The 23,402-nt window shown below is 30.4% G+C and overlaps 1 protein-coding gene across 1 annotated transcript; it reads right to left on the bottom strand.

The window, feature by feature from the left end:
* Positions 1 to 4,966: 4,966 nt before the first annotated feature.
* Positions 4,967 to 22,046, bottom strand: LOC143078421 (putative G-protein coupled receptor 139). Its single transcript, XM_076253292.1, has 2 exons — positions 21,967 to 22,046; positions 4,967 to 6,278 (listed from the first exon to the last, which is right to left on the bottom strand). The coding sequence occupies exons 1-2, from the start codon at positions 22,023 to 22,025 to the stop codon at positions 5,069 to 5,071; spliced, it is 1,269 nt and encodes a 422-aa protein (XP_076109407.1). The 5' UTR covers positions 22,026 to 22,046; the 3' UTR covers positions 4,967 to 5,068.
* Between the last annotated feature and the right edge of the window lie 1,356 nt (positions 22,047 to 23,402).

Raw genomic sequence — 23,402 nt, 5'->3', positions numbered from 1 at the left:
AAAAGAAGTATTTTATTGAATAATTTGAGAACAACGTGTATATAAATGGTTCAATTTGAAATATATATCAACAGAAGAAACCATTTTTTTTTACAATGTCATTTCGGGGCCTTTTATAGCTGACTATGCGATATGGGCTTTGCTCATTGTTGAAGGCCGTACGGTTATCTATAAATGTTAATTTCTGTGTCATTTTGGTCTCTTGTGGATATTTGTCTCATTGGCAATCATACCACATCTTCTTTTTTTATATTCAATTAAACGAGCTGAACATCTCTATTTTTAACGTTTAAATCACATTTCATTGTTTAATTATCAAAATCAACTTACCGTGAGCTTATTTATTTTAAAGTGTAAAACTTGACTTCTAGTGTCCTGACTATCCTGCTATGACACCCGGCATCCTTATCCAGCCTCTTCTTTGCGTCAGTAAGGTTCTGGAATCGATTTCACAAAAAAAAACTTACGACTAAGATTGGTCTTAAGTCATGAACAAATCAGTATACTTACGATCAATCTTAGTCGTAAGTTTTCGACTCCTGATGTCAAGCGTCAAAAGGATCAAAGGCTACTTTCAAGGTGGTATAAAAAATGTTTTCTAATAAAATATGACATTTGCTTTTTTAATTAAATTGGCTTTACTATATTTCTTAATGGACCATAGCAATTACATATCCTACTAATAATAAGTAGTGTTTTACAATTAGTTCTTTATTCGTGCCACATCAATTAGTTGTCATAAAAGGAAAATTACCTTTAGAATATGTTCACGAAATATGCCATCAACACAATTATATTCCTGCTTTATTAGCAGGTTCAGGAAAGGTCTACTACTGTGACATATGAAAATGAGGTAACTACGTAAATAAATGACCGATATATGTCACCGACAAAGAAGGAGCACAGAAGATTTAATCGGGGGAAAAATCTCGATCGTAAGTCAAAAATACAGACATCGCTGTTTTAGGCAGAAAAAATGACTAAATCACGACAGTCCTTATTGCAATATGCAGAAAATTTAAAGTGGAGCAAAATAACCTCAACGACAATACGCTGGTTCAACTAGTGCATATACGTCTTTATGTTCATAATGCTCATACACTCTGAAATATAAAGCTGTATTCAAATCTCTTACGTCTCCAGCACTGGATAGTTATCACCGTTTTATGCCTGCAGCAACGAAACAACTTTCTTCGTAGGCGAGACATAAATGGTGAAATTTCTGACATTTGTAACAGGTTAACGAAATTTTGTTGATTTAACCGCTTTGCCTCGTGTATTGTTACTTTCAAACAGTGCCAAGCAGAACATACATTAATACAGAATTTATATCGTTTCCTCCAGGTTGCTTGAGATTAAATTTTCTGATGATTAAAAAACCAGATTACTTTACAAGTGTTGTGAACAAATGTTAAATAAGTCATATAGAGATAATAAATGGATTATTTGAAGTCTGGAGGGAGGACAATGGTATTCCATCTAAGATCACTTAATCTTCCTACTCAATCAAAGCTGACTTGATTTACATTAAAAACATGTGTACTGTGGGTAGACGAAAAACTATACATTGTTTAAATTTGTAAAGCTGCCATCAAACAAAAAGGTTCTATGTTCTTGATCAAAATGTGTGTGTATCTGGTATTTGCTGGTTGGTATGCACGTATAAAGATATTTTTTTCACCACTATTGACTAGGTAGAGGTTTGAGTCTATCTCAGTACATTTTCTGAACAGCAAAATGCACTCTATCTACAGGTTTGTGACAATCGCAGTCGTTGTCTTACCATAATTAATTTATTTTCAGTTAAGAAAAATAGCAAAAGTTCTTAAAGGTGCTAACATCTTTAACAGATAAACTACCAGAATAAATAAGTTAACAATCAACTAGACATTAAGGTGAACAAAACAATGTTTAATTATTGATAAAAATCAAGAAAACATCGGAATGACCTCAAGGTCATCGTGTTGTAAAAAAGTGATAACAGATGAATCACAAATGGAGAAAAACAAACAAAATTTTTTAATGATACCTAATTGAAGCATTTTGTAGATAAACTGAAAACAACATATACTTCCACGAAGACTTCATTAAATTTAAACTATAAAGATTTACTTGATACTGGGTATTAATTATAATGGTTCACTTAGAAATGTAGCGAATAAAAGGTTTCTATAATACCGAATTGAAGCAATTTTCAAAATATTCTAAGGATACTTCATCATACATTTATTGGGCATTAATTCTAATGGTTCACATGAAAACTTTCAGCCTTATTTCTTTAAAGGCTATCTTTGAATGGAAAAGGTATAAACAAATGTTTAATGCATCATTTGTATATATTTGTATACAGCTATTTCATCCTTCCATTGTACAGTTACAGTATCACTTTTCCTATGGAGCGGTGTGGTTAATAAACGACGCTGTATCTGTCAGCAGCTTTCAATATAATTGTCACAATAGTCAATAAATGTTGAAACATATCAAATTTTAGGATACTATCTCGATCTTTTTTAATCAAAAAGTCATATGGATTTGTATATGTAATTGTGCTTCTGTGTCTGTCATCTTATACTTCACCTTTCTTTACTATCATTGTGTAGTGACATCATTTGTGGACATGAAACTGAATATTATCTGAAAATATAATTTTTCGAACGGTAAAAGACTCAGAAACTTAGGTCACAGTCAAATGAATCCTGTCAATCCGTATCCAACAAAGGATAATTTTTATCTTCATTAGTAATAGTAAACTTCATTCGACTGAATTTTGTATGTTTTAGTCAACATATTTTTCGCTGACTGTTTAAGACGTGTTTACACTAAATCCATTGGATGTTGGATGTGTACTGATTGGTAATTTAGTCTTAGATGCATGATTGTTTTTAGTTGTTAGTGTCTTTGAGCTAACTATCAGTAACTGAGAGTACTATCAGATCTGTACTTAGTTTATTTTTGTTGTTAGGATACATAAGTACCCAGCCACGTCCATTCTATGTTTTTGTTAGATATATTTGTATCTATCTAATGAGTAAAGCCTTCAACTGATTTTTATAGTTCGTTCTTATGTTGTTTTGTTACACCACTGTCCCAGGTTAGGGGGGGCGCTAATATGTTTAACCCTGCAACATTCTGTATGTATGTGCCTGTTCCAAGTCAGGAACCTCTAATTCAGTGGTTGTTGTTTGATGATGTGTTAAATATTTATTTTTCGTTCAATTTTTGTACATAAATTAGGCCGTTAGTTTTCTCGTTTGAATTGTTTTACATAAATTTTGTCATTTCGAGGCCTTTTATATCTGACTATGAGATGAGGGCTTTGCTCATTTATGAAGGCCGCACGGTGGCCTATAGGTGTTAGTTTGTGTGTCAGTCGGTCTCTTGTGAAGAGTTGTTACATTAGCAATCACATCACATGTTCTTTTTTATAAGTATTTCTGTACGTGCAAAAACTTAAAACAGCAAAGACATACGAGTTTTAAAAAAGAATAAAAACCAAAAGAATACTTGTTTTTGTTGCCGTTTGATTTTCCCTTTTACTGTAACAACGTTTTGTCTGTTTTAAAACAACCAGTACAGACTGTTTCTGGTTTTCAATTTTGTGACGGTTATTCTCAAATTATCTTTGTTATAGATTGTTCTACTAGAAAGGAAACGTAATAGTAGTCGGACAATGTCCTTTTATTATATATCTTTTGATGATCACAGGTGTGTTTGTGTGTTTGTGTGTTTGTTAATTTTCGAAAACTCTAATATGAAGTACCGTTCTCATCGCTGTTTGTCAGTATATATTATATCTAAAAAAGAATAACAAAAATGTCGAACTCCAAAGCAAATTAGAAAAAGATAGGTCCATTAAAACTGACTAAAGCAATCGCTATCAACAACAAAACAGTAAAAAACAACTGACATATTCCTGACTTGTAGAGGGATTTTTCAAAGAAACATGAATCATTGAGTTTGAGTCGCCCAAATCTGTTTTTTTTAAAGGATTCACATCTGTTTCTTCTCTTAGTAATATTTTTCAATTTGAATGTACAAAACTCGCATATTGACTTCTTCTATATTTGGTATACCGTATGATAGATATATATTTTGAATCTTGTTTTGTTTGGGTTTATCAATTATTTGGCTATATTTCTTGACAAAAATGTGCTGCATTGTAGTTTCAATGCAAATGCAAACATGACATTATTATTGAAATAAAAACTGCAAGTGCCTCTTAACCAAGTTGATATATATATAGATATAGGAAGATGTGGTATGAGTGCCAATGAGACAACTCTCTACTTTTGCATATTGTTGCTAATTAACCCCTTATGAATTTTTTATATCAAAAATGTTTTAACGTAGTAGGATTGTTTGTCATTTTGTGTTGCAGACCGTACTAAATTCACTATTTGTCTATTTTTGCGGGACTTATGAGCCCACTTTGACCTACTGTTGCATAATGACACTCTCCAAGTCATTGATCTACATCTTTCTTGCCATTAAGTTTTGAGTCATCCTGTGTAGATGGCCACACTCATCATTTTTATTTGATGACTTTTACACAAGAAGTAATGAATTTTTATTGCTAAATTTAAATATTTGTTAATGCAAGCACCCCAAAGTATGATATTTAAGTTTGGCTTGTTTTATAAGTAATTCATGTTCAGCTATTAATCACAATTTACCAGCGAATTCAATGTAAGTAGTTGTTATGCTTCATAGCCATCTTAATGCATTCCTTCCATTATTCCTTAGTTCACGCTTCAGACGATAATAAAAAAGCGACGGGTCTTGTTCATTCAGTCTTATTGACCATAATTTGATATTCTTGCTTTGTCCATTTGTTTGTTTAGCTTTGATATATGATTTGATGTTTAAGTGCTATATTTTATCTGATGAGCAGCCGATACATTAATTTATAATTATAATAGCTTCCACACACTGTTAGACCACTAACAGAACAAAATCAATATGAATATAAATAATAATTTAATAAACAACAATAATAACAAGGAATGAAATATTAATAAAAATATTAAAGTTACCCTGCGCAGAACCACGGAAATATCACATATTTTTGTTAAAAAGCCGTTTCATTCTCACTCTTGTGACCATTACAATTGTTGTTAGCTCTTGAACAATATAGATGCTGACTATGATCTGAAAAATTAGAAATATTTGATGTTGATCGACCACAAATCATTCTTAACACAATGTTTCTAAACTTCTGTCCTGTTGCACAATATAAAAAGAAATTGATTGAATGATTGAGATACATCAGTAATTCCGATATTGTTCGTATTAGTACTAATTTGGCAAATTGCTTTGGATTATCCATTTCATTTCTCCAGACCACTGAAGCGATCATAACTACATTCATTGGTACCGTTGTTGCAAGAAATGTGAATGATATGGTTAATAACATAATTGTCAGTTTGAGATTTGCATCTTTTGTATTCCTACGCGCATCTACTTTCATTAATGGGCCGTTTTGTAATATATCTCTTCCTGCTGTCGCTCTTACAACCTGTCTTATTATATGTGTGTTAAAAAATAACAATATAACTAAAGGGAACAATGAATATAAAACTAAATCGATCCATGGCCAAATCCGGTCAATGAACTCAACAAATTTTGGTCCAGCATCACACCTGAGAACTGTTTTTCTGTTCATACTTTGTTCTGTTAGTTCGACAGTCCAAAACAAATGAGCATTAATAGCTAGAAAAATGAAAATCATGACAAGTACCACTTTTCTTGCTCTCTTTTGTTTACAATATCTAGAAGCTTGAAGAGGTCTACACACGACGATAAATCGTTCTATCGTTACTGCAACAATCAACCAAACAGAATAGTGACTTATGCTGTATCCCAATACTGTTATTGTCTTGCATAAAAACATCGACTCATGCTGAATGTCAAGGCCAGTTATTTCCCCAATCCATTTCCGAAAAAGTCCTATAAATAGAACCAATGAATCTGCTATCGAAAGAACTGCCAGAAATAAAGTTGTAGACTGCCTTGTCATTGTTTTATGGCGTAAAATAAAGAATGATAAAACATTTCCAATCACTCCTAACACCAAAAGTATAGGTGGCACGTAGAGTAACATTGCTTTGTGAAGTTTAAATTCTGTGTAAGATGAAAGGTCCCTTTCAAACGTAAGCTGTTTGTAAAGTAGCTGGGCATGCGCAATTAAGGCTTCATTTGATATGTTTTGATTTTGCATAAGCATTTCCAATAAAATCTGTGAAATATTGTAGTCATCATAGAAAGTGGAATCCATTTGTCTGAAAAATAAATATAAAAACAATTAAAATCCATTTCTATATAAATCATCACAGTTTTTCTATTGTTTTTGTTTTTAATTTAGAGTGATAAATGTTTCTGTTATCACTATAGATATAAGATGAGGTATAAAATAAAATTGAGATAACTACAAATGTATCCACCTAGGAACCAAAATGACATAGTTTTAGGCAATTGTAGATCAACTTAAACATTTAACAGTCAGCAAAACACATACTGCATAGTAAGCTATCGAATACCATATCTAAGGAATAAAAAAGGACAAAGTTAAGTTTGAGTTATGATACATATGAACATGTACATCGAATCCATCTTATGATATAGATCTTAGCTAGAATGTCATAACAACTGTCGTTAGTGTTGATTGGTATAATATAAACCCCTCCCCCTAAAAATTAAAAAAAATATAAAAAAATGAACATAAGAAATCTGCAAGAACAATATGCCAATTAGACATAATTGAATAAATGATAATACACAAAATAACAGTCACTGTACCTTCTAACTTAATCTGTTTCATTTATCTGGACTTATTTTTCACAAATTGTTAACATGACGTCAACCATTTGAAGGTTGTGCTTTTTTCCCTAGTTCTACAACATTCACTGCATTGGTAATTACCACCATGAATATATTTAAATAAATGTAACCTTTATTTACCATCGTAAAGTTTTTTTTTGTATTTCAAAATTATTGAAACCATCTTAGCAACTTTTTGACACAAACTTACCTACGATAATACTTATAATTTATTGCGATGTTAATATCTTTTATTAATTCTAAATTATGGTATAAACATTTTAGCGAGCAAGATATATGGTAGAACTGAATACGGTGTTTTAGAAGTTTATACGCATTCTAATAACGTGGTAAGTAACAATTGTAGTTGTCATGAATGGAGGAAGCGGAAGCGCTTCTTAACATGTAATCGTCACCTATTATCAATTCCAGAGTTGATTTGACCAACTACCTCTCAACATCTCTCCTTTGACAAATTTATTTTTGCTCTTTGAAATCAGATCTACCGTTTCATATTTTTTTCAAACACCAGCATTAAATTCATGATATTTAGATCTATAAAATTAGATATCTGTTTAAATGTATATTTGGAATGCGAACGTAAAACTTATAACTCAATGGAATCTTCAGTAAACTTTGTTTACATTATATGAAAGCATTTACACCTTACGTGAGTTGTTCGACATATTGATAAAGCTTTTCATTACAATTAATTAATAGTTCATACTTTTATTTGATTTCAATAACTATTAATATTAATATATATTATATGATAATATATTATCGTTTCATATTTTTATAGATTAATAACACGTTCAATTTATTATTGAAACCACTTTTTGAAAATAAATGAAATGAGCTTTTTTTTAAATATTTTAATTAGAAACAAGGATAGAAATTAGTATATGCGCCAGACGCGCGTTAAGTCAACAAAATATTCACAGCTGACGCTTGAATAAAAATGTTAAAATTGCCAAAACAGTACGAAGTTGAAGAGCAATTCGCAAAAGACGTGTGAAATATGTAAAAACAGAGCCAAAATAGAAATAAAGAAGAATTGAAAAATAATCAATTAACAATCGTATCTATGTGGTCAAAACAATATCATGGTTTCTTCACAAGTTAAAATAGCAATACCAGTCAAAACCAGATTAGATCTAGAAAATAATCATCATGAACAGTTGTTTAAAAGTGAAAAATAAACATGTTGAGAATTCCAACAGCGAAACATTGGAAGGGATCTCAAAAATAGTCAACAAACAATAAAGCATCACACAAACTGACAACACAGGCATGTTAGTATTTACGGGAGGCGGACAATAAAACATACTGGGGTTGAGCAGCTGTACTTAAATGAAGTAATGGCGTGTTTCGGAAAGGTTACCTTATCCTATTCGTAGTAGTTTCAATTGTCATATAAGAATATACAAAAATAAATAGATATCGTATATGTACTTATTATTAACAATGATACAACTATTGCTATCCACCATAAGTGTTTAAAACTAAGGTTTATTTCACTATTTGTATGTTTCATTGATTTACTCAGAAGACACATAACAATTCTTATTTATAATGTGGTCAAAACTTTGTTGTTATTAAATAATTGTTTTGTGGTTATCCTATACTATATTCATTTAGTCTTATTTGGGTCTCGGAAATATAGATCGGTTCGATACTGTTAGTTTGGTGTTATAACACGATTTAGGCCCTTGATGCGATACATCTAAAATTGCCAACCCAAAATTATTTTGTTTTATTTTCGGAATACGCCTTCTAAGAAATAATACTTGCTCTGGATATTCACCTTTTCTACGAGTAATAATTGTATACAAAACAAAAATCCCATATGTTTTTCTGATAATTCAATATTTTATAATAAATAAACTAAAAAAAAATGCATCATTGCTATTTCATTGAAATCCAGGAATATCGACTACTGGACTGCTAGTACCCCCAAGAACGAAACGTTCACCGTCAGGGGCATCAACCCAGTGTCGGTAAATGCTCATAAATGATACCAGGCTAACAATTTCATTTTTCTACGTAACACTCATTTTTGTGTTGAAAGATCAAATTAACTACGAAGTTTGAGCTTTCTAAAAAGCTTAGGTCTGCTTCGCTCTATCCTTATTTAGGTAATATGTGTGCATGTGGTTGTTGATTTAGTATTGGAAATGTGGTATTTTTAGATATTGATTGACATAAATTGGATTTACTTTAAGAGAGTGTGTTATACATCCATGGTTTAAAAACATTGCTCGCTTTACTTGTTGAAAAGTAAAACATTTAAAAATAGACACTACTCCGGAGGTGTGCCTTGATTGGCAGAGGTTATAAAATACAAATAATGCATTTTTGTATAGTAACATTGTATAGCAAAACAAATGGTGCATATTGCAGATTAACAACGCAAATAAACACGTATTAATAATTGATATTTCAATATTGAATCTTAGTGTGAAAATTATACATAGTAAAACGAACGTGTAGTAATGCCAGTTGATCGGAACTGTTATACACATAGTTAATTTTCCGTATTTGATGTCTTATCCAGGGACGAAATGGTCCGTAATTCTTTATCTCATTTAAGCCAATAGCCGTTGCCATGTCTCAGTCGAATCATAAAGCAACCATTACACCCTATTCGTGATCAGTAAACACTTCAAAATGGCGTGTATGTCAACTGAAACTAATAGCTCCGCACCGTGATGCAAAGCAAAAATAAAATAATTTATTCGCAAACGATATGTGAAATATGTAAAAACAGAGCTAAAACAGAAATAGAGAAGAATTGAAAAACAATCCATGAACAATTGTATCTTTATGCTCAATACAATGTTATGTTTTCTTTACAAGTAAAAATAGCAATATCAGTCAAAACTAGATTGGATCTAGAAAACAATCATCATGAAAAGTTGTGTAAAAGTGAAAAATAAACATATTGAGAATTCCAACAGCGAAACATGGCGAAGGGATCTCTAAAATAGTCAACAAACACTATAGCAGCAGACAAACTAACAATACAGGCATGTTAGTATTTACGGGAGGTTGACAATAAAATATAATTAGGTTAAGCAGCTGTGATTAAATAATGGATCGGTATGGCGTGTTTCCGAAAGGTTACCTTATCCTGCTTCGTAGTTTCAATTTGTTAAATAAAAATATTCAAAAATAGAGAGATATCGTATTATTAACAATGAGACAATATAGCTAACTTATTCACCATAAGTGTTGAAATAAAACATAGGAACTAAGGTTGATTTTAATATTTTAATGTTTCTTCGGTTTTTTCAGAAGCCACATAACAATTCTTCTTTATAATGTGATGAAAACTTTGGTGTTATTAAACAGTTGTTTTATGGTTATCCTATACTATATTCATTTAGTCTTATTTGGGTCTCGGAAATATGTATCGGTTCGATAATGTTAGCTTGGTGTTATAACACGATTTATGTCCTTATATGCGGTACATCTAAAATTGCCAACCCAAAAATTTGTTTTATTTTAGGAATACGTCTTCTAAGAAATAATACTTGCTCTTGATATTCACCCGTTCTACGAGTAATAATTGTATACAAAAAAAAACTTATGTTAACAAGAAGGGTTTAACATCAAACGTTTTGAAATTTAAACATTTCTCGTAATAGCTCTGATACCTATATCAACCAAATAAACCGGAAGTTCAAATCATGTATTATAGTACCTGTTTTTTTCTATATTATTACTGTATCTATGACCCGTTTCAGACAAATTGAATTGTAATAAACGGTCAATTGATAATGTACAATAGGTCTTCGGTAAATAAATATCAATATATGCATACTTGCGCAAAGGAAATCCGAATTATGGCGTATTTAATACCATTGACAAATAAATGTTCACGCAAATGGTATATCTTAGAATAAACAGTAGGTACAAAAAGGCTACTTACCCAATATTTGATTCCATAACAATAAATAATTCGTGAATACATACCGATAGAGAGTATCTGCGATATCATTTCAAGAAACTAAGTTAAATCATTAATATGCATGATTTTAATTTACGTCATCGAACTATCGATTTATAAAGAAAATCAAATATTTTCATACGATTTTGCATTAAGATAACCATTTGGCACTGTTAATCAATCTAAACATGTTATATATTCACAAAGCAACACAACAACGGCTTTTATTTTCACAACTAACGAGTTTATATTATTTAAATTTGTTTTAAATATTTTCTCCTTTGTATTGTGTTTTATTGTAAAAACCATTCATATAACAATTGAAGTTCATCATGTTTTGTTCTTCATCAAACAATTGTCGCTGATGTGTCATGTCGTAGGTAAAAAAGTATAATATGAAATAACATGTAAAAAAGTAGAAGATGAAATAACATATGAAAAAAGTATAAGATGAAATAACATGTAAAAAAAGTATAAGATGAAATAACATGTAAAAAAAGTATAAGATGAAATAACATATAAAATGAGAAAAACATTTGCTTTGTTTGTGTCTTAGGTAAGACAACAAACACAACCTTAAAATTATATAAAAATTATGAAAAAAAATGTTATAATTCTAACATAAAAGTTGAAAAGTACGTTTTTTTTAAGTATACTCTTAATCATCAACAAGTATTAGACGTTCTTATTGTAATGAATCCACCAAATATTGAAAAGATCAAAGCCATTGAGTATAAAAACAATTGAAATATCTAATTGAAACAACCTCTCCGAAAAAGTCCTCTTAAAAAGGAAACGGACAAGGTAAAACTACACAAATATCGAACAACATTAAAAAGATAATACAAACTATATTTGGATTACCTTATATTCTGCATTTTCCCGACTAGAAACATCATTATAAAAAATGCATGAAGCTAATTCTATCGTTACATGTTTCGCCTCAGATTTTACAATAAACAAGTACTTTTAAGAAATAATTGTTATTTCATTCATAAGGAAAGGTCGGAATACGCCAACATATAATTAACATCTAACATTTATTAATAAATATCAACTTTATTGAAATAAGACAATCTGGTATGATTGCCAATGCGACAACTCAACAACAGAGACAAAATGACGTAGAAATAATTAACTATAGGTCAACGTACGGCTATTTGACAATAATTATAACCATACCGCATAGCAAGGTACACTAATAGAGAGATTAGATAACATTGTCAGGAAATTTCATCCTGAATCTATTTTTTCATGGCAGCAAAGCACAACACTATTTTAGTTATGTAAATCATAAGCCAAGACGAATACACAACGTAATTTCAGTACTCGACGTTTTTTTTTTATATAATACATATTCGAAACACCTAAATTAGAAATATGATTAGAAGCAAAGCGTTCCAAGATTAACTGACTGTAGGGAGTTTGAACTAAATATTATATAAAGTACCAAAATATCACACTTATTAAAGAGATACGAAAGATACGAAAGGGATATTTATACTCATAAGTCGAAAAAAAACTTACAACACCATAGCTAAAAAAACAAAGACAAACAATAGTACACAAACAAAATAAAGAAAACTAAGGATTAAGCAACACGAACCTCATAAAAAATTGGGACGAAAATTAAATGTATATTCGGTTTAAATTCCCCCCCCCCTCCCCTTTCACTCCGCATTATATATATATGTTTACGTAAATCCCCTGAGAGGGTTGACAGATAAGAACTATTGTAGCTTCTTAGAGCCACTTTGATATCTCCGGATACAAGATTCTCTCGAAAACATTCGATCATTTATACAGACAGGTTTCTATGTTTATGGATAGGCTACCATGTGACATTATATTGTTCCATTTGTTGATCGTTCAGTAAAAAAATAAACACTAGGTTGCATTAAAAAAATCATTAGTATGTTAGAACCTTTTTGCCTTTTGACAAAACAATTGTTTACGAAAATGTGGATGCTTATGTATCAAGTATAATGATAACGCAGTTATATAATCCATACTTTGGGAAGGTCCATGAATGTACTCATTGTGTGTGTTGTATTTAATACAGGGTGCTAATGTGCGTTGTGACAATAAACCGGGAATATAACGTCCCAGAATAAACTGATTATTTCTAAACGCTTATCACGTAATATTGTGGGTTTCAATCTAAGTCTCAGAAAATTTCGAAAAGCATGAATAAAATTAACAGAACGATATTTCTGTTATAAACATTCATCTGAAACACAGTGGTAGGAAAGCACAAAGGTAATTAATCAAAAGGATTTTTTTGTAAAAATATTCAATTTCATTTATAGTCACTATATATTTACATTTATATCACCATATGAGCACCAATGAGCAGGGATGCGTACACATACGCTAAAATAATATCTAAATGTTAAACAGTAGTGAATGTAAAAAGAATACTTCATGCTTTCAATTCATAAGGATTTAAAATCCTTAACTTAACTTGCATCTCACGAAAAAAGTACATGTACAAAATATGTTCCGATACTCATGAGAAAATTTAATTACTGTGTTAATTATTTTATACTTTTTTAGTATTGATTTATAACTCTCTGCTTATACTTTGTATAATTGTATATTTGTTTAATGAAAAGTTAGATTTAAGAAGAGATTTATTTGATAAAAATGGGTGACTGCTCGATTACAGACTTTGACATTTTCGAATATTTTACTTTATAAATAGACTCACCTAGTTGTATATGACAAAACCTTTGTTTAGAAATTTTAGGTCACAATTTCCTTTCAACTTCGTACTTCATATTGTTGTATTCGAGCATAACTGATGAGTCTTTTGAGAAAACAAATCCTTGTTACAAACTAAAACGGATGGAAACACATCAACTATATGAGGAAAACAACGAAACAACAGAAACACTGTAGTGCAAAACAAAACAAACGACAATGCAACACACACAGAAACGAACTGTAAGTTAACCACTGCCGTTTTACTGACTTGGTACAGGACATTTTAAGATAAGACAAAAATGGTGGGTTGAACCTGATTTTGTGGCTAGCCAAACCTCGCCATGTTTTTTTTTTAGAATATATGTTGATTTTCAAAGTAACTTCAGGAAATACTTAAGTTTTGGGATGTTTTATTAGACCAACATAATTATCAGTATATAAGAGGTGTCAATGAACCTTCTGTGTTACTCTGAAGAAAAATATACGAAACCTTCTAATCAGTTGCATGCCAAAGGGTTTCTCTTCACAGGAAATTATTCTTTAAATTTGTATTTAAAACATCTATAATTAGTACTTAAAAAGTTTATAACGAGTATAAGAATACTTAAAGGCATCAAGGAACCAAATATTATAGAAAAACTAAATGCCTACAGATAATAAAGCAAACTACGAGCTTTAAATCATTTTGTGATAGGTTTGTGAAATTTGCATTAAACCTCCGTTTTGCAGAAACAGGGATTGGCATTAGAATTATAAAAAAACTAATATACACTCTAAAGTTATTATAAATACAATTGGCAAGTCATTACAGTTCAAATTGTAGCTGTATATATACACGTTTCTATTCATGACTATCCAACATTGCTTACAATAGACTTGTGCAAGAATCTACACACAGTTACATACTATCAATAACGATTTTGTTCACACATTGTCACCAATATAACGGAATTTTATTAGACTTTCATACAACTAGATTTAATCCAACATTTTCTTATAAAGGTATAGGAAGATATGGTATGAGTGCCAATGAGACAACTCTCTATCCAAATAACAATTTATAAAAGTAAACCATTATAGGTCAATGTACGACCTTCAACACGGAGCCTTGGCTCACACACCGAACAACAAGCTATAAAGGGCCCCAAAACTACAAGTGTAAAACCATTCAAACGGGAAAACCAACGGGTCTAATCTATGCATTTACTCATAAGGTAATGCATGTATCAAGTCATATGACAGTTGTTCTCCTATCGTTTGATGGTGTTTATGCATTTGATTTTTCCATTTGATTATGAACTTTCCGTTTTGAATTTTCCTCGAAGTTCGGTATTTTTGTTATCTTACTTTTATTTTACATCATCATTATCTGATTGTATTCATAGTTAATTATTTGAAATCAAAAGCAAAAGCAGCGGTCTCGGATGCAGGTGTCTTATCTCATTTTTAAAACAACTTGTATTTTTCTTCCACACCATCTAATTAATGAGGATATAAATCCATTCTTGTGTACATTTTTCTAATAATTTAACCGAAAAATTTCATTTATGTTCAAGATTCGATTGAGTATAGCTGGAATTACATGCAACAACCTCAACCACGGATGGTTTATCAAGGTTCATCACTATACGGGTACAATTCTGATGATAGGCAAGAACAAAGACAGGAACTCTCCTATTCAAAACGAAACGTTAACTGTACGAGACAACGATCAGCATCACGACCTTTGAATTGCGTTGTTAAGAAAATCTACACTTTTAATTAGGCATATTTGCACTGGTTGTTTTTATGGTTTAGTAAGTGAGCTAGAAAGGTTTACACTTCAGAAGAATCTCCCGTTTTATGGGTTAGTGTTACTCAGTCTATAGTTTATGTGTAGTATTTTTTTGCTGCCATTTGTCTTTTTTTGTATGGACATAGTGATTTAGTTTAATTGTGACCTAGGCATAGTTTTAACATGTATCAAATTATCAAGGTTTTAATGTAAGTTTTCTCACCGTTTTTTATTCTGCGGTTGACATAAAAACGAAAATTTAATATAAGTTTACAGTAACAATTATGTCCAGATTTAAAGCAGATAAACCATTCCGTTAATCAAAATTTTCAACAGTTTCTTAATAATGTTTAAGGTACACATTTTTTCTGCACCAGATGCGCATTTCGACAATCAATGTCCCTTCAGTAATGCTCGCGGCCAAAATATTTGAAATCAAAAGCTTATTTAAAAATGACGAGCTATAATTTAAAAGAGGTACAAAAGTATAGCCAAAGCCGGGCAAGGAATTAGAGCTTTACACGAGGGAGATACATTCCTTTATTTAAAATGATTTTTTAACAGCAACATTTAATGATATAAATCCCCATTGATATTTAGTTTCCGATCAATAAAATGAACATGCAACTTAGTAATTCTAAAACTTCTTATTTCAAAATATATGTAAATTAAAGTTTACAAGTAATATGACAAACAATCAACACTACACCATTCCTATGCCTCTTGATAACTACATTTTGAAAACAAATAAGTGTTTAAATCTTGATATTTTATTTATATTATTAATCTTCACTGAAATTCCACCATCCTTAAACTTGAAGCTTAGAATCTTCTGAAGCACACAACTTTGTGAAATTTGTGATGTGAAATGTCTATCTTTCTAATCTGCTGTTTACATATCTGTCTTTTTCATTTTGCCAAGCTTGTTTTCTGTCTCCTTTTTTTTAAGCTCCCCTGATGTATCTCGTGTAGACAAAACGCACGCCGGGAGTACCAAATTAAAAGTTGAAGAACAGCATTTAATTATATTTTGTTTTCTTTTGTTTTGGGTTTGAATTAGCTTATTGAAACTACGAACATTCTTATTTCGGTGCTTTGTGGTTTTACGTTAGTTGTAGTTGTAGTTGTGCCTCATACCTATATTTTGGGTTTAGTTAATTGCAACTGAAAAATTTATAAATTTGTAGGATACTTAAAAGTACAGAAATTACAAATTATTTAACAAAAATATTTTATGTTTATCTTTTAAAACATAAAAAGTTATGTTTTTCTTTCGAAAGGGAAAATACGGCCACAAATACGAATTTTGAGCAAATAAACAAAATTTCGCCCTAATTTTACTCAAAAAGTAGCACATGAAGGTATATTTCTTATTACATATTCGATTTAATCAGGTACAAAATACTCTATATGGAAATTGTTATCACAATGTAAATACGGGATCAAAACTGTATCGTATGCCCTTAAACACAAGTTTTGGAATCATATCGCATCTTCTTTTTTGTATACTGGTATCTTTGATGAGTAATACATATTGTCAATAGATAATTATTTATCCATGTATGATGTTTCTCAAGTTTTTTCCTCATTAGTAACTGTTCTAGGCTTATAAAGTATATATTAATGTCAAGGGTTGCATCATGTTCATTAGTTTAGTTTCTATATTCAGGAAGTCAGCATTCAACTTGTATTATTAATTGATTAATGTTATTATTTTCATACAATGCTTGCAAATTGTTTTTCTAATTATTGTTTTTCTAGAAACCATCTTTTTCACAATATAAAACATTTAGCTTATCGGAAATGTCTTTTAGTGATAATATTTCAAGTGTTCTTTTGTACTGTTAAGGGGTTATGGTCTATAAACATAGAATGCATATATGATGAATTACACTAACATTAGTTTTTATTGGATCGTCATTTTTTAGTGTTGTTTTCCAATTCATTAGTATTGAATGTTTTAACATATATGTTTGCTTTATGTATCTGTGTTTGTATATACGTTTAGATAAAACAAGATAATTCAGAAATGATAACCTATTCTTCAATAATACATTGTCATTTGTGAGGTTTATGCAAAGTGTGCCGACGTTGTCAAGTGTACTGCAAAATGTTGAAATTCTTGTCCATTTATCATTTTAGATATCTTTTCATTTAATATGAGAATCTAGATTATACGTACAGATTTTATGTATGTATCTGTGTCTTTAATTTTAATCCCGGGCCCCCTTCCTAATAATAATTTGAAAGAGATGGGAATGATTTAATAGCAATGTTCTGCGGCTGATGTATCTAAATGAAACGGCCTTCAACACGGAGCCTTGGTTCACACCGAACAGCAAGCTATAACGGGCCCCGAAGAGTTACTAGTGTAAAACGATTCAAACGGGAGAACCAACGGTCTAATCTATATGAAAACCGAGAAACGAGAAATACTTATAACCACATCAACACACCACAACTACTGAACATCAGATTCCTGACTTATGACAAGTGCATAAAATTGCAGCGGGTTTAAACGTTTAAATGGTATCAAAACTTCACCCTTATCTGAAACACTAGTGTAAAATCACAACATAGAAAGACACACTACTGAACATCACATTCCTGACTTATGACAAGTGCATACAATTGCAGCGGGTTTAAACGTTTTAATGGTATCAAAACTTCGCCCTTATCTGAAACACTAGTGTAAAATCACAACATTGAAAGACACACTATAAAATATCAATTGAAATGGCTTAATTCAATCAGAAAATGAAGTAACACAAATTAACATACACAAATCAAGAAAAAACATCAACCTTGAAAAAAAAAATTAACATGGATTAAAGAAAACTTCTTTTGATTTAGAATATTTTCTGCTAGGTCATTTCAGCTTTTTTTCTAGACATTACACTGTAACTGTACTATTTACATGAACAAGAACTTCATAATGCATTGATATATTTACTGTACTGTACACAATCGTTGGAAGAGTTGAAAAACATGTGCTATTATTGCTTTTTAATATCCGTTTGTTTTATTCCAGAGTAATGGGACGTCATATTTCTCATGTCACACACTAGCTCTCGTATTCTTCGTTCAAATGTCTTTTAACTTTTACACTGTCTTTGGGATCGATGAATGTAGATTTTGAAAATTTGTTAAAAAGCTAAAAACAAAAATATCGAAGTACGAGGAAAATTCAAAACGGAAAGCCCGTAATCAAATGGTAAAGCAAAAGCTCAAACACATCAAACGAAGGAACAAAAAACGTACATGCATTTGCTTTATGTAGATAATAGCGGCTTAAACCTGGTTTTATAGCTAGCCAAACCTCTGACATGGATTACAGTCGCATATAATTCTTGAGATAGCGGAATTGGAACGCTTCCATTTATGTTGTGACCGTTCTTTTCATTGTTCAAGTACTATCATATCATTTAACGAAAACTGTTTTGACAATAATATTTGGTATGATGATATTCGACCGATTAACAAGTTTCTTCATTGACAAACGAAATATCAATTATCCTACAGCATGAAAAACACAATATAGGTTTCGTTCCTTAGAAAAATATTCTTTATTAATATTGAATGTGATTCCACAAAAAAGATATTGATATATATTACAGTCGTTTCACCTCATAAGGTTCAACTGAGTAGTGCATGCCATATGAATACTAAAATACATGTATAAGCAATTTTGGCTTGTGATAAACCTTAATATCATTTTTCAGTTACTGCAATGAGGATAACTGGGGTGAACAAAAAATATTATCTTAAAATGTAGTTTATTTAATTAAGTATGTGATATAACTCTTGAAAGGACCAAGTTTATAAAAAACAGATGGGTTTTGCGATTTACACCTCAACTCCCTTTCCTCTCAGCATATGGTTATAGTTTTTAAAGTTTATGTTGGCTTATAACTAGATAAGAGAATATCACATTTTGAAAATAACTTAGAAGTAAATAATAGAGTACATAATACACCTTTTTTCCAGAATAAGAAATAAACTTCAAATACTTTCAAAGCGATTTGTGTTTGTAACGGCCAACAAAGCAGCCAACAATGTGGTGGTGGTATGCCGTAAATACTACACGGACGTTCTTAAGAATGAAATTTTAAATTCATCTACATTCAAGTCCATCCGCTCCACAGAGAGTCATATAGTAAACAAGCATATCACAACCACATCAAAGCTTAAGGCTTCTTCTGAACGTTTGAAGGTCCCTACTATATATTGGCTACCTAAACTACACAAAAAACATTTAAATATAGTTTCATCTCGGCCTCTGGTAAGTGTTCTACAACTAATATTTCAGTGCTCTTAACTAGTTCATTAACTACTATTAAAGAGCTTATCATAAACTATTGTAATAAAATATATGAACATAGTGGTATAAACCATTTTTGGAGTGTAAAAAATTCTTTGGATGTTTTAGATAAATTACGTGCTTTTGATGGTCCTTTTGATTGTGTTAATAGTTTTTATTTTTCTACTCTTTACACTACACTTCAACACTATCTTATTAAACAAAAGTTTTCCTATTTAATTAAATGGTCGTTTGGTAAAGCTGAATGTAGATATATTTGCTGCAACTCATTTTAAGCCTTCTTCTCTAATGAGAAAGGTAAATATGCTAGATATACTTACTGGAGGTGTGATGAAATGATTGAAGCTATTAATTTTCTCCTTGATAATATTTATGTGCGTTTCGGCAACAAAGTTTATCGACAGGTTGTAGGTATCCCCATGGGCACGAATTGTGCCCCTTTAATAGCAGACTTGTTTTTGTACTGTTACGAATCACAGTTCATGACTAAACTCAGTAAAGACCCGTCGAAATTGCATTTAATTGATAAATTCAACAGCACTTACCGTTATCTTGATGATATTTTTTCGTTAAATAATCAAGAATTTTCTCAATATACTGCGGAAATTTACCCCAAGGAACTTACTTTAAATAAATCAAATTTATTTGGTAATAACTGTCCTTTCCTGGATTTAGATATTTCGGTTTTAAACGGGAAACTCCACATTAAAATTTACGACAAAAGAGACGATTTTTTTGTTCCCTATTGTTAATTTTCCATTTTTAGATGGTGATGTTCCGTTCGCACCATCTTACGGTGTTTATATTTCACAACTTGTTCGCTATGCCCGTGTCTGTTGTGACGTTTTTGATTTTAACGAACGCAACCTATGTATTACAGGTAAATTATTAAACCAGGGATATCGTTACCATAAATTACTTAAAACCTTTTCTAAATTTTTCCATAGATATAAAGATTTGATTTTGAAGTTTGGTTGTACCTGTAGAAAACTTATTTCAAACGGGATAGCACATCCTCATTTTTACGGAAATGTTGTTAACCGTGCCCGGAAATTTAGAAATGATCCATGTAAACTTATCGCTCCTTTGAATAAACTTATTCTAAAAGGTTACCTATTCAACACTGTAATAAGATCATTGAATATTGTTTTTTTTTGTATAAATATTGATTTTGTTATCAGTAAATTAAATGCTAACTAAATATTCTTAGTATGTTATATGTATATACATATTCATGGATCTACAATCTGTCGATACCTGTAACTTGGCATTGCACAAGGTCATGTTTTTCTCTGGCTGTTTATGACGTCTTTACATTAAATCAATTGGATGTTGGATGTGTACGGATTGATAGTTTAGTCTTAGTTGCATGATTTTTTATTAGTTGTTAGTGGCTTTGAACTAGCTGTCAGATAATTGCGAGTACTCTCAGATCTGTTTATTGTGTCTTTTTGTGTCGGGATGTATAAGTACCGGGCCGCGTCCACTTGCATTTGTGTCCATCTGATGAGTTAAGCCTTTTTCAACTGATTTTTATAGTTCGTTCTTATGTTGTACACAGTCACGCTCGAATCCAAAAAAAATAAAAAGGCTAAATATAGCACGAAGTTGAAGAGCATTTAAGACCAAAATTCCTAAACGTTTTGCCAAAAACATAATTATATTTAAAAAGGATTGCCTCAAATGTCACTGATATGTTCAGATAACCAGTTTGTTAAGTGTTCATAACTTTCAAAATAGTTCACTATAAGTTGTACTACATAAAAACCAGGTATATCATGAATTGTTATTTAAATCATTTAACAATTCAATAGATAATACAAATAACATATCCTTGAATAATAATAATAATAATAATAATGAATCTCTTCCATTAAACTATTCTTCGTTGCATGCATAGAAGCAATTCAGTTGTTTTTTCTGTTCTTTACAACTAATTAAATGTTAACATTATCAATTATCTTTCTGTTCAAATTTATCGGAGATGTAGTAAGTTTATCGTTTTTTATCAAGTTCCAATATTACTTGTTTCGAGAACAATAATACAATAATTGCGATTTTTTTTTCATTATGAATTTCGATTAGGAAGTTCATGCAATTATTTTTTTAAAGCACCTTATCACTGTGTGCTACATTTTGTTCTCATTAAGCTACTTTCTAAAAAAAAATAAACAGTTACCTATTCAATTTACAACTTATATAAATAAAACTTCCAAAGATTTGGTTATCCACATGTTGATGGTGACATGGGTATATTCAATCTTAAAACAAATGGTAAAATATTCCTTTGATTTTTATAAATATAAGGGCAATACGCACTTACGATTTTGAATATGTGCTTACTATACCCCTCATTAGTTTGCGGCAAGTAAGTTCAATGTTGTAAATTTGTCTTACCTGTCGAAATCATTATTTTGTAACTCTCTTCCCTCCTCTTTCATAAATAATTCCGCCATATCTAAATATAGTTATTGGATTTTTACCTAAATTAAAAACAAATCATTTTGCATGTTTGTTTCGGATTTCTGAAACGATTATAAAGTTAACCTATTATATGGAATATTATAATTATCATCAATAAAACAAGTTTTATCATTATTTATTATTACCATTATTGATTTTGATATTATAATTAAATTTCTTTTTCATCATAATTATCATTATTAATATTATTTTTAAATATTTGTTTTTTCTTTATTATTGTAATAATTAATATCATTATCATTAAATATATTTTTTCATTGCTATTGATATATAAGTAAAATTTTACATTTTTGCTGTATTTAAAATAATTATCTTCAGAAATTGCATAGTACTTACATGTTTAAAAGCATGAAGCGATACCTAAACATTCTCTTCATAATCATCCTATGTCCATGTGTTAATGACATTCGATATGTCAATAAAATTATGTCAGATGTCATGAATGGCTAATTTGACGTCATTGATAAATCTATGGTTACTGAATCTAGGCGAAAAAGGGCATCTATTTCAATATCATAATTTTATTTTTAGTTTTAGTATTTATATATGTATATCATTTGTATATAACTTTGGACACCATGTTCCAAATTACATGTAATTCCGACTGTTTATCTTAAGTACACTTTCAGTATATTGAGACTCTCGGCAATTTATAACTTGAAATATTGTACAGATATTTTTCCATCTAGAAAACCATGTGTTAATCTCTAGTTGACCTTTTTACTTTGTGCCTTTATAATTTCATATTGTTTATCGAACTGTCATGCGATTGACCTGAGAAATTAAATTTAAATATTCAGTATTTAAAAATTTAAAACCTCCATATTCAATATTGAATTTTGAATCAAGAAAGCTCCTTCTAGACATACAACATCAATTGTATCTTCTTGATCTTTACATTTGTTCTATCCATATTCTTAAAATGAAAATAAATACAGTGACTGTAAATAGAAAAACCGCGTTTTACGATCTAAGTTATAGAATTTGAAAAGAAACTAGCATCCTTTCGTGCACTAATTATGTATTTTAAAATCAATAGTGATTCATTTGAATATGAGAATCTGAAATTTTGTCTACCCGATTATTTTATTTATTCATACAATAGAATGATAACTGTCCATTTAAATGAATTGACTTTTATGAGCATCAAGTACAATTTCAGTGATAGCCTTGAATAATCTCTAATTATACTTTAAGATTTCAACATTTTTTGAAGCGAATTGAATGAAATGTGCGATACAAATCATATGAAACTATCTAGTTGGGCGCATTTCCGATTATATATGATTTTTACTAGTTAAATTGGCTATGTTATTGTGTCGATTTAAGCGCTATTAACGAGTGTTATA

Source organism: Mytilus galloprovincialis, chromosome 6 (genome assembly GCF_965363235.1).
Source record: "Mytilus galloprovincialis chromosome 6, xbMytGall1.hap1.1, whole genome shotgun sequence".
Taxonomy (NCBI): domain Eukaryota; kingdom Metazoa; phylum Mollusca; class Bivalvia; order Mytilida; family Mytilidae; genus Mytilus; species Mytilus galloprovincialis.
The sequence above is the reverse complement of the archived record's forward strand: the minus strand, read 5'-3'. Positions and strand labels throughout refer to the sequence as shown.